Genomic DNA, 12,764 nt, shown 5'->3' on the forward strand with positions numbered 1-12,764 from the left:
CCTCCTCCTCCCCCTGAGTGTGAGCAGAGGCCAGTGCAAACAGCAGGATAAATGGCAGTCGGGGAGCAGATGCCAGACTGATAACACGTGCTGCATCCCTCCTCCGGCCTTTTCACCGCCTCTCGCTGGTGGCCGCGTCCTGTCCAGCTCCCGCTGCTCTCTCTGGGGTTTGATGCCAGCGCCGAGTGGATTTAAAGGAGCACTCTTAATAAAAAGCTTTGGTGGGCAGGTGCTGTGGTCCTAATCTGGTACTTGCTTTTTTTTTTTTTCTCTCTCTTGTTCTTTCCCTCTCTCCCTCTCTCTCCAATCTTCAAACCCTGTTTGCAACATTTCTCTTTAGCCGCGGACGACGGAACTCACACACTCGACATCAGGTAGACGCTGAGGCATCTTGGGGGGGCCCATGCTGCTTGACTCTGCTCATTTCCTGTGATCTGTCCTGCATCCGCTAGATTTTCAATGATTGTTTATTAATTTTCCAATTATATTCTGTGAATTCTGTGACAGACTGAAGATAGGGAACACCTGTGGCTTCATTTGCATATGCAAATTCACGACAGCCACAAATCTAGTTGTCCTTCCGGTGTCCCGTACTAACCGAACTTGTGTTACATAATCTGTCTGCACACAGACCCTCCGCACCAATGATAGCTTGTCGATTTTGGCACGGCTGCTGTGTTTGGACCCGTCGTACACCCCTCCAACCCCCCCGAGGACTGTAAACAGATCCACTGTATCATTAAAAACCGTGTTCTGAGTCACCGTCCGGCGATGAGGCGCATGAGCAGCTGGCACCGAGGCAGAGCCGGGGCGAGCGGAGAGACCACACCTCCCCGTCTCATCTCACCGTGTTGAGCGTGCGCCTCTTTAGATAAGCTCCAGTTAATTTAAACACAGCGTGAATTTGATTGGTTGCCTCAAGAAAAAAAACAAAACAAAAAAAAAAAACCACAGAAAGTATATTTAGAAACACTGGAGCCCAATTCAAACATATCCAACAGCATATTTTTCTGCTTGTTGTGGCTAATTAGTGATATTTTTTGTGTTAATCAACAATCAAGCATCCTTACGGGAGACGGGGCACAAACCAACAAACAGCTGGTGAATCCAGTTCAGTCTGTCTCAGGAGGATCTCTGCGGAGTAACACTTGCTTTGTTTTCAGTATTAGCAGCTCTCCTCACTGCATGTTTCCACGCTCTTTGTTTTTTCACATTGATCAGCGTTTTATTCGAGCCAAATCAATACATAAGCAAATTGATGAATTTGCAGTTATAAAGTACTGGGCAAAGGTTGATGTGCCTGATGTGCAGGTAGAAATCCTGCAGGACATGTCGACAGTTGGCAGCAAAGCGACTGAGCAGGAGGGGAATCAGTGTTTGCTTTCAGAGCAGCTTGTTTTGTCAGAGCAGATCTTCTGTGGAGGTAGTCTGGTTCAGATCCTCCGGCGGCGTCACGTTAACCCACCCAGGCGTGATTATGTTAAGACGAGGGCCCGGTGGGGGGCCCGCCGTCGCTCCCAGGGCCCGTTTTCTTCCTCTCCGTGCTGTAGGGAGTTTTTAATAAACGCTGGCTGTGTGGTTCCAGGTTGTTTTCCTCTGCTGCGGAATAAATTTGGAGCCAATCAGACTCTCTCCTGCTGGTATTACATGTTTGATATGTAGCATCAGCCTACAACTTTTGCACAGTACCAGGAACTGCATGTTGCAAATGTTAAATGTCTTGATTAAGAACAACCTAATTCAGTATTGGTTTGGCTTTAGCTCCTATACATGTAGCAAGTAGTCATTAAACACACTATTTTGAAGATTGTTTTTCTCATTCATTTTCTCTGGAAGGACTCCGGACAGGCGATCCCTCGCGTGGTTGAAAGCTGTATTCGTTACATTAATTTGTACGGTGAGTTGCATCCCGTCTCTTTCTTGTTTTCTCAGGATGAATCTGTGTCGTAATTTCGGGCCGCTCAGGCGTTAATTGCTTGGGCGTGCTCGCTGTTTTACGTGTGGCGATTTCTCTTTGCTCCACTTCATTTTGCCGTTATGGGAAAGTGCCGATCCCGTCCTGTTTACAGCAGCGCTGACTTTTCCACCCTTCTCCTTAGCCACACAACTTTTTTGGATGTTGTTAGATTCTGTCTAGATTCTATGTGACAGTAGTAAAGTTGCTGCATCTCGTCTAACGCCCAGTCGGTGACGTTCAGAGGGAAATCTAAAAGAAGACCAACAAGAGAACTAATTATGCTTCATTCTGACTTTTGACCTCTTGCGTTATTAGGTTTTAATCCCAGCTGGTCGACACTTTGGTGAGGCGTGATTGCCGTCTCCCTGACTCATTATTATCTTTAATTAGCAAAGTGAAGGGGATTAGCGGACAGGATGCACCTTTTAGCTCTGAACTGAAGAAGCTTCATTTGCTGAGTGAAGGTTTTTTTTTTATGTGGTCATCAGAAGCATGTTGTGCGTCTTTCGCTCTTGTTTTTCTGCTTTCCTTTCTTATTTTATCTTTTATTTTGTTTGTTGGACCGCAGGCCTTCAACATCAAGGAATATTTCGTGTGTCTGGATCCCAGCTGGAAGTCAATGACATCAAGAACTCGTTTGAAAGAGGTGTGTGAGTCTGTTCGCGTGACCAGAAAAGTTCCATATTAGATTTCTGAATTATAATGAAACTTGCCTTGTTTTTACCAAACCCAAATTGCTGGTAAATGGAAAGTAACCATATTAAACCAGTGTCATCCGGGCGTGTTTCACAGAGCGATGCTTTTATTCAGTAAAGCTGTATTACTGACCGAGCTTCTCGTCTGTGTTTCAGGAAATGACCCCCTGACAGACGACGAGAATAATCATGACATCAACTCAGTGGCTGGCGTTCTCAAACTCTACTTCCGGGGTCTGGAAAATCCACTTTTCCCCAAAGAGAGGTTTAATGATCTGCTCTCATGCATCAGTAAGAACGCTCAACTCTTCCTCCTGTTGAATGTTTGTGACATATTGACTGTTATTGTTTTTATTTGTTCAGTCATGATTTCTTTAAATTTATTAGTATTCACTGAGAGTTCTTCTGCACTCCTTTGTACTTTTTCAGTCCTGACAACTCAGGCTTTCGGCATGTGTTTCACATCACACACTTTTTTGATGGACTGACTGCGCCTCGCTGGGTGCAACCTGCAGAATCACCGGAAAATAGAAACAAAGCTTGAGCTCGCTCCCACAGCCTCTGTCTGCTCCCCGTCGAGCCGCCGCTTTAATGTCTGTGGCGTTCGCTCAGAAATACACCGAAACGGTGCAGATTTTGCAGTTGCACCTGATAAACATTCTCATAAAAGGTTTTATTTGCGGCGTGAACAGAGCGCTGACTCTTATTTTCACCGTTTTCACTGGCAGTAAGTTTGAAATTAGTCATTGCCACTTGTAAATTCTGCTTTCCCGTCAAAACAGCTGGACCGCTGGTGTTTTCGGCCCTCTCGCCTGTTGCGTGCGCGCCGCTCTGTGGCATTTGACTGCTGAGACGGGAGGCTATTTGCCATGTGTGGCACAAAGCCGTCCGTGCTTACAGCGTTGCGGAGGAATGTTAAACGTGTCCGCAGCGCTCGGCCGAATCGCCGTCTAGAATAGTCACATTGTGGTTTTAACTGTGAGTCACATCACGGATCAGTTCGCTCTTTGTGTGGCTTTTCATGATCTTTAAAGGCAATGCATGGGGGCGGGGGGGTTGTTCAGTTCTGTTGAACAATTGGACGCTGTTGTGCCTTTTGCTGGTCTCTGTATGTGTCGTATATGCATGTGTGTGTTGTTTTTTTTTTTTCTACTGGCAAGAAGTGTGTGTGTGTGTGTGTGTGTGTGTGTGTGTGTGTGTGTACCTTTGCACATTTGTGCTGGATGAGTGACGGGGATTCCCTGTTTACATTCCCCGGCTCAACATGCCAGTGATTGCAGTGTGGGCCGAGCGCCCAGCAGGCTCCGCATTAAAAATCCTCCTTCCATATGGAGCAGCTCAGAGCGGCGAAGGGATCACATTTCCGTTCCTTTGGTCCGCGGCGTCTTTCGCTTTGGAGTTTTGAGCCGCGGCGCTGTGTGGATGTTTGCAGGTGATGCGTTGCGGTCGATCTTTAAATAGTAGCCTGTGAAGAGCCTCACAGAGGCCTAGTTAGGCATTCATGAAAAATGAAATATATCACAAGTATCCCAGAAGCCCAAATCCCAGATGGCGCAGAGTGGCTGGAGGGTGACGCGGCTATTTTTAGCAGCCAGCGCCGTCCCCGCTCCAGCATGGAGAGCCAGCTGCTTCAGGTGGAACTAATGATATAGTGATAAAATACATAAAGGTTCAAACCCATGAGCAAGATAAAGAAAAAAAAATACAATACTTTAAACATTTTGCTTACATTTGTTCAGTACAGGGAGTTTTATTACTTGAATGTTTACATGTGTTCTTACTACTGATCAGATGTATGCAAATCATTTATAAGAGGTTAAACTTTGGTTCAAAATCTACACAATGGAATAAGTTACATGTTACAAAGACGTGAAAGTAAATGAGGTCCAGATGGATTGACAGCGTCACTTCAGGGAGACCAGATCTGTCATAAAGAGAAATATCATCCAGAATGGACTCAAATCAGAGACGACCAGGAACAGACTGTGAAAAACCAGTGTGTGGCATTTCTTCCTTCAAATATTCACAGTTACTAAAATTATATTTTAATGGATAAAACCGAAAGAAACAAAAGAATTTCGACTTTTCCACAGATGCCTGTGTCAGAAGCTTTGTCATTAATTCTTTCGCGTCAGTAAATCACTCCATTCAGATGATTGATTGATAGACTCCTGCAGGCATTCAACACAATCGTGTCATTTTGCCCTGCATTTCTGTTATTTTTCAAAGGGCTGTAAAACCCTTGATGTTCTTTTTGCACGATGATAAAATGAAAAATGCTTTGCATGTTCAGTGAAACAATTAAATTACTGGTGTGCATCTGACAAATCATGGCAGGGTTCGTGTTTTGTCAGTTATCTCTAGTCTCATAGCACATAAATTTAGATGTTTTGATTGTAAAAATATGGTGTCTACTTTGAAAAATTAGGGGAGAAAAAATCTGGTATTATGAAATATTCAAATATGTTTGGGTACGGTAGTTTGGATTTTGATGGCATATGAGCAGAAAAATTATAAAGAATTAAAAAAAATAAATCTAACTGATTTCTGCATGTCGATCATGCAGCTTGACTTCATGAGGTCCATGTAGCGTGAAATGAGGCTGAGTCACGGTGCAGGTGAAACTTGTTCTTCTCACTCGTCGGTGGCGTTGCTCACTCCCACAGTGTCAGTCCGTTTCCTGTGGCCCCGTCAAACATCACCACACACCCCTCATATCACATGAGTTAATCTCTCCTTGTCCTGCTGAGGTTTACATTAATTCTGATGAGTAATTTGCTCGGCTCGGCTGTTTATGCCTGGGGTCATGACCCATGTCAGTCAGTGGGTGTTGTGAATGACTGCTTTAAGCATGTGAGTGTCTCCTCTCATGTGGTTATTTAAAAAAACTTTTTACTTCTTTAAAGTTGTGTCTTCTGTGTCCGTTTTCCCTGCTGCAGGAATAGACAATCTGTATGAGAGAGCGCTCTACATCCGTAAAATCCTCCTCACCATTCCCAGATCCGTTCTCATCGTGATGCGCTACCTCTTCGCCTTCCTCAACCAGTGAGTTTCCAGACACTGACCAGTAAATGCATCCATTATCTCATCGTATAGGCATTCCCTCGGCTTAATAAGACGTAGCCGCTCGCGCCGTCAGCTGTGATCCGTCCAGATGCTTTCCCAGAGGCTCGTTTGTAATTCCTTGTATTCCTGTGTTTTTCTCCATTCTTCATGGCTCCCTCCCCCTGTCCAGCCTGTCCCAGTACAGTGATGAGAACATGATGGATCCCTACAATCTGGCCATATGCTTCGGTCCCACGCTGATGCCCACGCCAGACAGCCAGGACCAGGTCTCCTGCCAGGCGCACGTCAATGAGATCATCAAGACCATCATCATCCATCATGAGACCATCTTCCCCGACGCCAAAGAACTGGACGGACCCATTTATGAGAAGTGCATGGCGGGTGGAGACTACTGGTGAGAAATGCGACAAAATTAACATATCGTGTTGGTCTCATTGTGAAAGTGGCCTTCTTTTTTCCTGAAAATGGGGTCGGTCATCGTTACAGTCTCATGTCCAGCTCCAGGCGTTATGCCGAATTCTGCATGGCAGCAATCTGGAACACACTGGATTCAGTGTGACTGACTCCGTCAGGTGCCTGCAAATGTTGGGTGCAGCACATGATGATCGTACCTGGAAGACGACAAGCCAGCTGCGTTTTAAAGGCCTGAAACTGATGCATCTCAGATGCTTTGGATGGCAGTGAGAAAATGTCTGTTTTCACAAAACCAGCAGTTTCTTTGGAACATTACTACAGTCTTGACGTAAAGCCCATTTTAATGAAAACTTCTGCTACAGTCGTCGAAAAAAACAGCTCAGCTGTTGCATTATGTATGTTTTCACAAACTCACCCTTACAGCACGGCTTTGAGGCTAATGCTAGTCTGCTAGCTGCTTTTTGTTGTGTTGTGTTTTAAAAAATAAAACATTCTCTTTGACATTTTTAGAATTTCCTTTTATGGTTTGGTGGACCGGGTTGGAGTCTCTTATGGGCTGGTTTTGGCCCACAGGGCTTATGTTGGACACCCCTGCTGCAGACTGCATAAAAAACTCTCTGAAAGGAGGAAACATCTGCGAAGTTGCTCTGTTAACCTTTTAACATCCAATAAGGGAAAAAAAGTATTGAAAAATACTTTTTTAAACCCAAGTTGAGCTTTTTTAGACAGACACAAATAAAAGACAGACTCTCAAAGCTGAATCTGAGTTCTCATGACTTGTTAAACCTGTCCAGTGTTTTTTTGACCCCAAAACACAATTCTTGAAAATATTTCATTCAAATGGTTTTAAATATATGCCTTCATCAAACCAGATTTTTTTTTTTTCCACAGATGTGACTCTTCTGAAGGTTGGGGCCACGTCTTCCTGTAATCAGTGTTACATGTGGACCAATTCATTCTTTGAATTGACCCAATTTTTTTTTTGCCTCTCGGTTGATTGTGGGCAGTAATTTAAACTCAAACGGCCTTCCAGTCACTGCTGTCTGCAGGTCAGCTCAGACCTGATGCAGAATTAAAAGTGAGTGGGAAACTCCCCACAATGCAGCTGTGCAGATGTTGGTGTAAAACTTAAACAGATGTCGCTGGTTTTCTCGTTCCATTTTATTTTACTGTGAATGGAACAGGCATGCAGCCAAACCTCTTTCATTGAGTTCTCGCTGAAGGTGTGTGTCTGTGTGTGTGTCTGTGTGTGTGTGTGTGTCTGTGTGTGTGTCTGTGTGTGTGTGCAGCTGTGACAGTAGTACGTGAGTAAAGTCGATATGAGTGATTACATCCACCAATTAGACGTCTGTGTTTGAGGAGCGAGACGTGGCGGTTGCGTGTTTCACGTGACGGATCGCCGTTTGGAGGTGAGACAGGCTGGAACGATCGCTTTAACGACCCCAATCGGAGCCGGGGGGAGCAGGAGGAGGTCACCTGGCTGGGCGATTAGCTGAATTGCAGAGGCACGTACTGCAGTCCAGCAGGTCAGATGTGAGGTTCCTCGCCAGCCACACATCTGCAGGCAGAGCTTATCGCTTGTTTCTTCCTGTCTTTATCTGTCTCCGCCTTGCTTTGCCCCCGCATCGCCGCCTCGCCTCCTGACGGGGTTTATCCCAGGCTGGAGCTAATCACCGGTCTCAGCACGGCCGTGTCCCTCCAGCCAATCGCGCGAAGCCCCGCGGATCCTGCGTCTCAGGGAGGCGTCCGCAGACGCGTTAGCATGGGAGGACACGCTTCGGTCCCGGCAGGGGGCAGGGGTCATCTGGAGATGACATGGTGCCTGGAAAAGAGGCCCACTACAAAAAGAGGATCTCACAGAGTCCTTGCCATGACCGCTGATTGAACTTCCTCTGTGCACCATGAAGTGTGAGGATTTTCTCTGGGGTTATCTGGAGAGGAGGGAGCTCTGGTTGTTCATGATCCTACTTTTGTCATCAGAGATGTTCTAAAACTCGTATTTAGACCTGCGGTGTGAAACATGAAGCCCAATGGACAAAAAACAGACTTTTTTTTTTTTTTTTTTTTTTTTTTTACTAATTTCTAAAGAGTAGTAGACACAACACAACACTGACACCTGAGCTGAGATATCATAGATGCTGCCAAAATAGAAAGCAAACTAGAATTAGCCTCAAAGCCATTTTTTCCAAGGTGAATTCATAAAAACATGCCGGTGGATGGTGTCTTGACCTGCGACCCCTGACTCTTGTAGTGGCTGTGACCCTGACGGTTTACGTCCTGTTGTCCACAGTGAGAGTCCCTACAGCGAGCATGGAGCCCTGGAGGAGGTGGACAACGAGGGAGGGACGGAAACACACACCAGCGAGGATGGTGAGTCACTCTAAATTGCGGTTAGAAATGGTATTTTTGTTTGTTTTTTTCTAAAAAAGTTGTTTTTTTTTAACACTATTTAAAATTTTGTAGCACATGTAGGATTTTCCTTCCTTCTTAGGGCTTCATGTTGTGTGGCAGCATCATTTTTAAGATAATTATTAATCGTGTGTGTGTGTGTGTGTGTGCTTGTGAAGTTAGAAAGCTTTCCTGTCATGTGGCGACCCTGATGATTGACAGTCAACATCTGGCCGATCAAAACAAACATCTGTGCAGGTGAAGAAATAGCAACATTAAGAATCTAAATTCAAAAAAAGCTCCAGTCTGACTCAGGGTGAGGTTATTGTTTCAGATAAATGTTGAGCTCAGGTTTTATTCAGTATTCTCTCCCTCTTGTGTTTCGGTGCGGCCCCTTAGATATTGGAAACACCTGTAGAGTGAAATATTGCACTCCTCTGTTTGTGCTTCGTTCGTCTGAAGGGTTAAAGCCGGCTCTCCACAGCTCAGGGTGGCTAATCCGCTCTTTCAGCCTGTTAAATGCGCTAACCTTGAAGGGCCAGGGACCGGCGCTCGCTCTGATTGACAGCCATTCATATTCTAATGCGTCTGCTTCACTCCGCACTCCCATCTCACAAATTCCACGGTGGTCGTCCGGCTGGACTCCTCCAGAGAGAAATCATGTTTCATGACATTCCCAGCAGACCTGGATTCAATTTTCAATTCGACTGAGGTCCCCCCCCACAATATATTGTGACTATATGGCAGCAACACAAACAGATAATAGTGAGCAGCACTTACCAACAATGCATACAGGATTAAAGTTATTGCAGAAGACTTCTATGTGTATTACATGTGTCAAAAGATTAAAAAAATTACCCAGGCTGTGTTTTCTCTGTGGTTCATGATATTTCAGTACGCTTGAGAGAAATACGTGGAAACGCATAAAAAGACTCCTGTCTACACATTTAACCGAGTGATCATCCATGTGGGGTTTTGTTTGTGTGAAATAGATCTACTCAAGAGGGGTCAAAATCAAACAGTTCGTCAACTGAGACCAGGAAGAGAAACAAGGAAATAAAAGAAAAACACAATAAAGTTTATTCTCTGCTCACTGGTGGGAAATGACCAGACTTAGAAAGAGGGGGAGAAAAAAAACACAACAATGCTCGACCTGCGGTTGAACCAAGTCTTCCTGTCTTACCTTGGTAACAGACTTTTCTGAGCCTGTTTCCATGGTGACAGCGATACCCCCCAATCCCGTCTCCTCCTCACACCCACTGAAAAGTTTTCATGGCCCCACGTCATCGTTCATCATCAGTCTCCGCAGAGTCCGGCTCTCCTCCCGACGTCACTTGTTCTTCACTCCGCCGTCACATTCAACACGTCGTCCTCATGTTTTCCCGCTGTGTGAAACACACACTGCAGCGGCAGTGTGCGCGCGTGTGTGTGTGTGTGCAGAAGATTGTTTTCCAGAAATCCCTCTCAGACGGGGAGGATGTCCTCTCTGACCGAGTTCCTCCCTGCAGAGTGTTGAACAGCGATCAAGTTATTGTCCGTTATTTTTAAATTTCCATGACTTCATGTGGATCCCAGACAGAAAAAGCAAACCTCTTTTCCTGTTGAGTCACTTTGTAAAATTTCATGCAAACCTCAAAATAGGATACATTTTTAATGACTCTCTCTTGAAAGTTTAGAACTCCGAGTGAAATTTTGCAAGATTTCACGTTTTTGATACTGCATTGACTGGATTTCTGTAAATTTAACATAGATTTACATTGGAGAAAAAAAAAGATCTGTAGTAACTGAATGTGTCTGCCTCTTTTACCAACATAACTTCAGCTTTTCATATCTGGCAGGTTTTGATGGGTTTTTCATTTTAGGGTTAGGGTTGACATCCCAATGCAGAGGTGTCAAACATAAGGCTCGTGGGCCAAAACTGGCCCGCAAGAGGCTTCAATCTGGCCCATGAAACCAATGATTTTTCTTCTTTTCTTTTCTTTTTTTTTAACAAAGCTCTTTGGTGGTAGTGAATACAACACAACACTGAAACCTGAGCTGAGGTATTGGTGATGCTGCCAGGAAACATGGCTAACTAGTGTTAGCCTCGAAGTCATGCAGTCAGGGTGAGTTTGTCAAGACCTGCATCATACAACAGCTGTAGAAATTTAGGACATTCCAATAATTTTGCACTCAAAGGTATCTTTAAAATTTGCCTCATGTTGAGATTGTAGTCATTTTTATTCATAATTGTTTAGTTTTAGACATTTTTATCACATGTGCTCGAGCACATTTTAGTTCAGGGGCCACATGCAGCCGAATTTAATCCAGAGTGAGCCCGACCGCTGAAACGGTGGCAATCCATAAGACCAGATTGCAGCTTTCAGCGGACCAGGTTTGGCCCACAGGCCTTATATTTGACACCCCTGGTTTACTTTATGTACGAGCCTCAGCTGATTCTGTCCTTCAGTGGCTGTGCGCTGCATGATGTTACTCATTATCATGGGACGACTGCAGGAGGGGCTGACACACACACACACACACACACACACACACACACACACACACACGGCGGTGTCAGAGACCGCTTGTCACGCCGGAAGATTAACTGTCTGTTTTTAGAGTGGCACTTCTCGCGCACCGTCGATACATTGACGTCCTATCTGCTGGTAAACTCACCCTCAAGGTCAGAGGTGAACCAACAGCGCATTGATTATATCTCGCTTTACAAACGTACATCAGGATGTCCTTGTTGTCAAGTGCCCCGGCACGCACGCTGCTCATATTGGATTGCACGTGTTCAGAGGAAGTGTATTGGACTGAGCGGAGAGCGGTGTTCTCTCTGGCACTGCAGATTCACACTTGTGTTTTACTGAGCTCAAAGGAGAACAGAGGAGAAAATTGTGTGTTTAACTTCTTTTGTGGTATTGATCCCCACCGTAGCTTACACTCGGCTTCTGCTCTCCGATTTGTGTGTGTGAACATCGATGCAGAGCTACATCCGCAGCAACTGCGCTCCACTGGCTTGTGTAAGGCATCTGACAGTTGGTATCTTTTACACCACAGGCCCGCGGCTCTCACGGTTCAGCGTTTCTTTAACTCCGGCCTCAGCGTGGGGCGGTGAGCGGGTGTTTATGCATGTGTGTGTGCGCGACCTCGGGTGGTTGCCTCTGAAGCAATTTTCAGTCCTAATTGTACATCGGGACAGAGAGGATCCTTTTACCACACTGAGATTTGCGTTTACGGCCTGCTGCTCGCCGCCGCGGGGGCGTCGCTGCGGCGCTAAGCGGGCGTGCGCCCTGGATAAACATTTGGAGATCAGGGGAAGATGAATGGCCGGGTGGACGGTCGTGCAGAGGTGAATGAAAGTGAGGATAAAAGAGGAGAAATCCTGATCGGGCTGCCGTCAACTTTATTAACGGCCCCGTCCGCCGCAGCGCAGCCCAATTAATTCAAACGGTAAATTCCAGCTTGTCACATTTCATTTGAATCACATCACATCCGACCTGTCAGTCCTGACAACCAAGTGATGCAAGAACAGTTGGAAATTTAAACCCAGGTAAAGGAAAAAAAGGAATAAAATGCATAAACTTGAAGAAGAAACCTGCACTCTACCTTCATTTCTTATCTGCAAACTACTGTTGGTCTCCTGTTTAAGATGTATCATGATGGATACTCATAGCCAAGATAGGTGTGTGTGTGTATGTGTGTGTTCATATATAGAGACAGAGCCTTTGTTAAGGTGAGGCAGTGTCTGCCCAGGGACCCCCTGTCTGACTTGAAGTGAGAAAGTGTGTTGGAAGGAGGGCAAAGGTAGGAGCGAGGGAGGAATAAAGAAGCTATTTATAGCCCTGTGCTGCTGTAGCGCATGCATATTAGCTTGGATACGTGCACCTTTTGAGAAGTAGTGGCTGTTGTTGAATCCACAGATGTTGCTTTTCTTTTAGATTGTAGCTCCACAACAAAAACAGAAAACAGTATAACAGAAAATACATATTACTTGTATTAAATATGAAATTAAGATGTGTGTCTATGGACCCTGTTGGTGAGTTACTGACGATTTATCAGCGGAGTATAATGATCCATGCAGTGATCGACATGCCCCTGAGCCATATGGATCTCCTCTGAAAAGCTTCCATAAATACCCTGCTAAAGCTCCCGGGGGCCTGCTGCGGCCCTGCCCTGCTCCTGTGGAGCCGCACCGCGATTGACCACAACTGAAATAACCAGTTGGCTCGGCGCACGTGCAGTCACGTGCGCAGACA

General features: G+C 45.4%; 1 protein-coding gene across 4 annotated transcripts in view; it reads left to right on the top strand.

Annotated features, from left to right (window-relative positions):
• srgap1a (SLIT-ROBO Rho GTPase activating protein 1a) overlaps positions 1-12,764 on the top strand; it is a 75,416-nt gene that overhangs the window by 54,179 nt on the left and 8,473 nt on the right. For 2 of the 4 annotated variants that reach the window (XM_030096322.1, XM_030096323.1), the window contains exons 12-18: positions 341-374; positions 1,837-1,897; positions 2,526-2,603; positions 2,809-2,943; positions 5,592-5,697; positions 5,888-6,112; positions 8,423-8,502. In XM_030096322.1, the coding sequence (XP_029952182.1) occupies positions 341-374; positions 1,837-1,897; positions 2,526-2,603; positions 2,809-2,943; positions 5,592-5,697; positions 5,888-6,112; positions 8,423-8,502 (719 nt within the window). The remainder of the gene's footprint in view (positions 1-340; positions 375-1,836; positions 1,898-2,525; positions 2,604-2,808; positions 2,944-5,591; positions 5,698-5,887; positions 6,113-8,422; positions 8,503-12,764) is intronic. The other 2 variants (XM_030096320.1, XM_030096321.1) reach the window with 1 other exon arrangement.

The sequence above is a fragment of the Salarias fasciatus genome, chromosome 7 (assembly GCF_902148845.1).
Source record: "Salarias fasciatus chromosome 7, fSalaFa1.1, whole genome shotgun sequence".
Lineage (NCBI taxonomy): Eukaryota > Metazoa > Chordata > Actinopteri > Blenniiformes > Blenniidae > Salarias > Salarias fasciatus.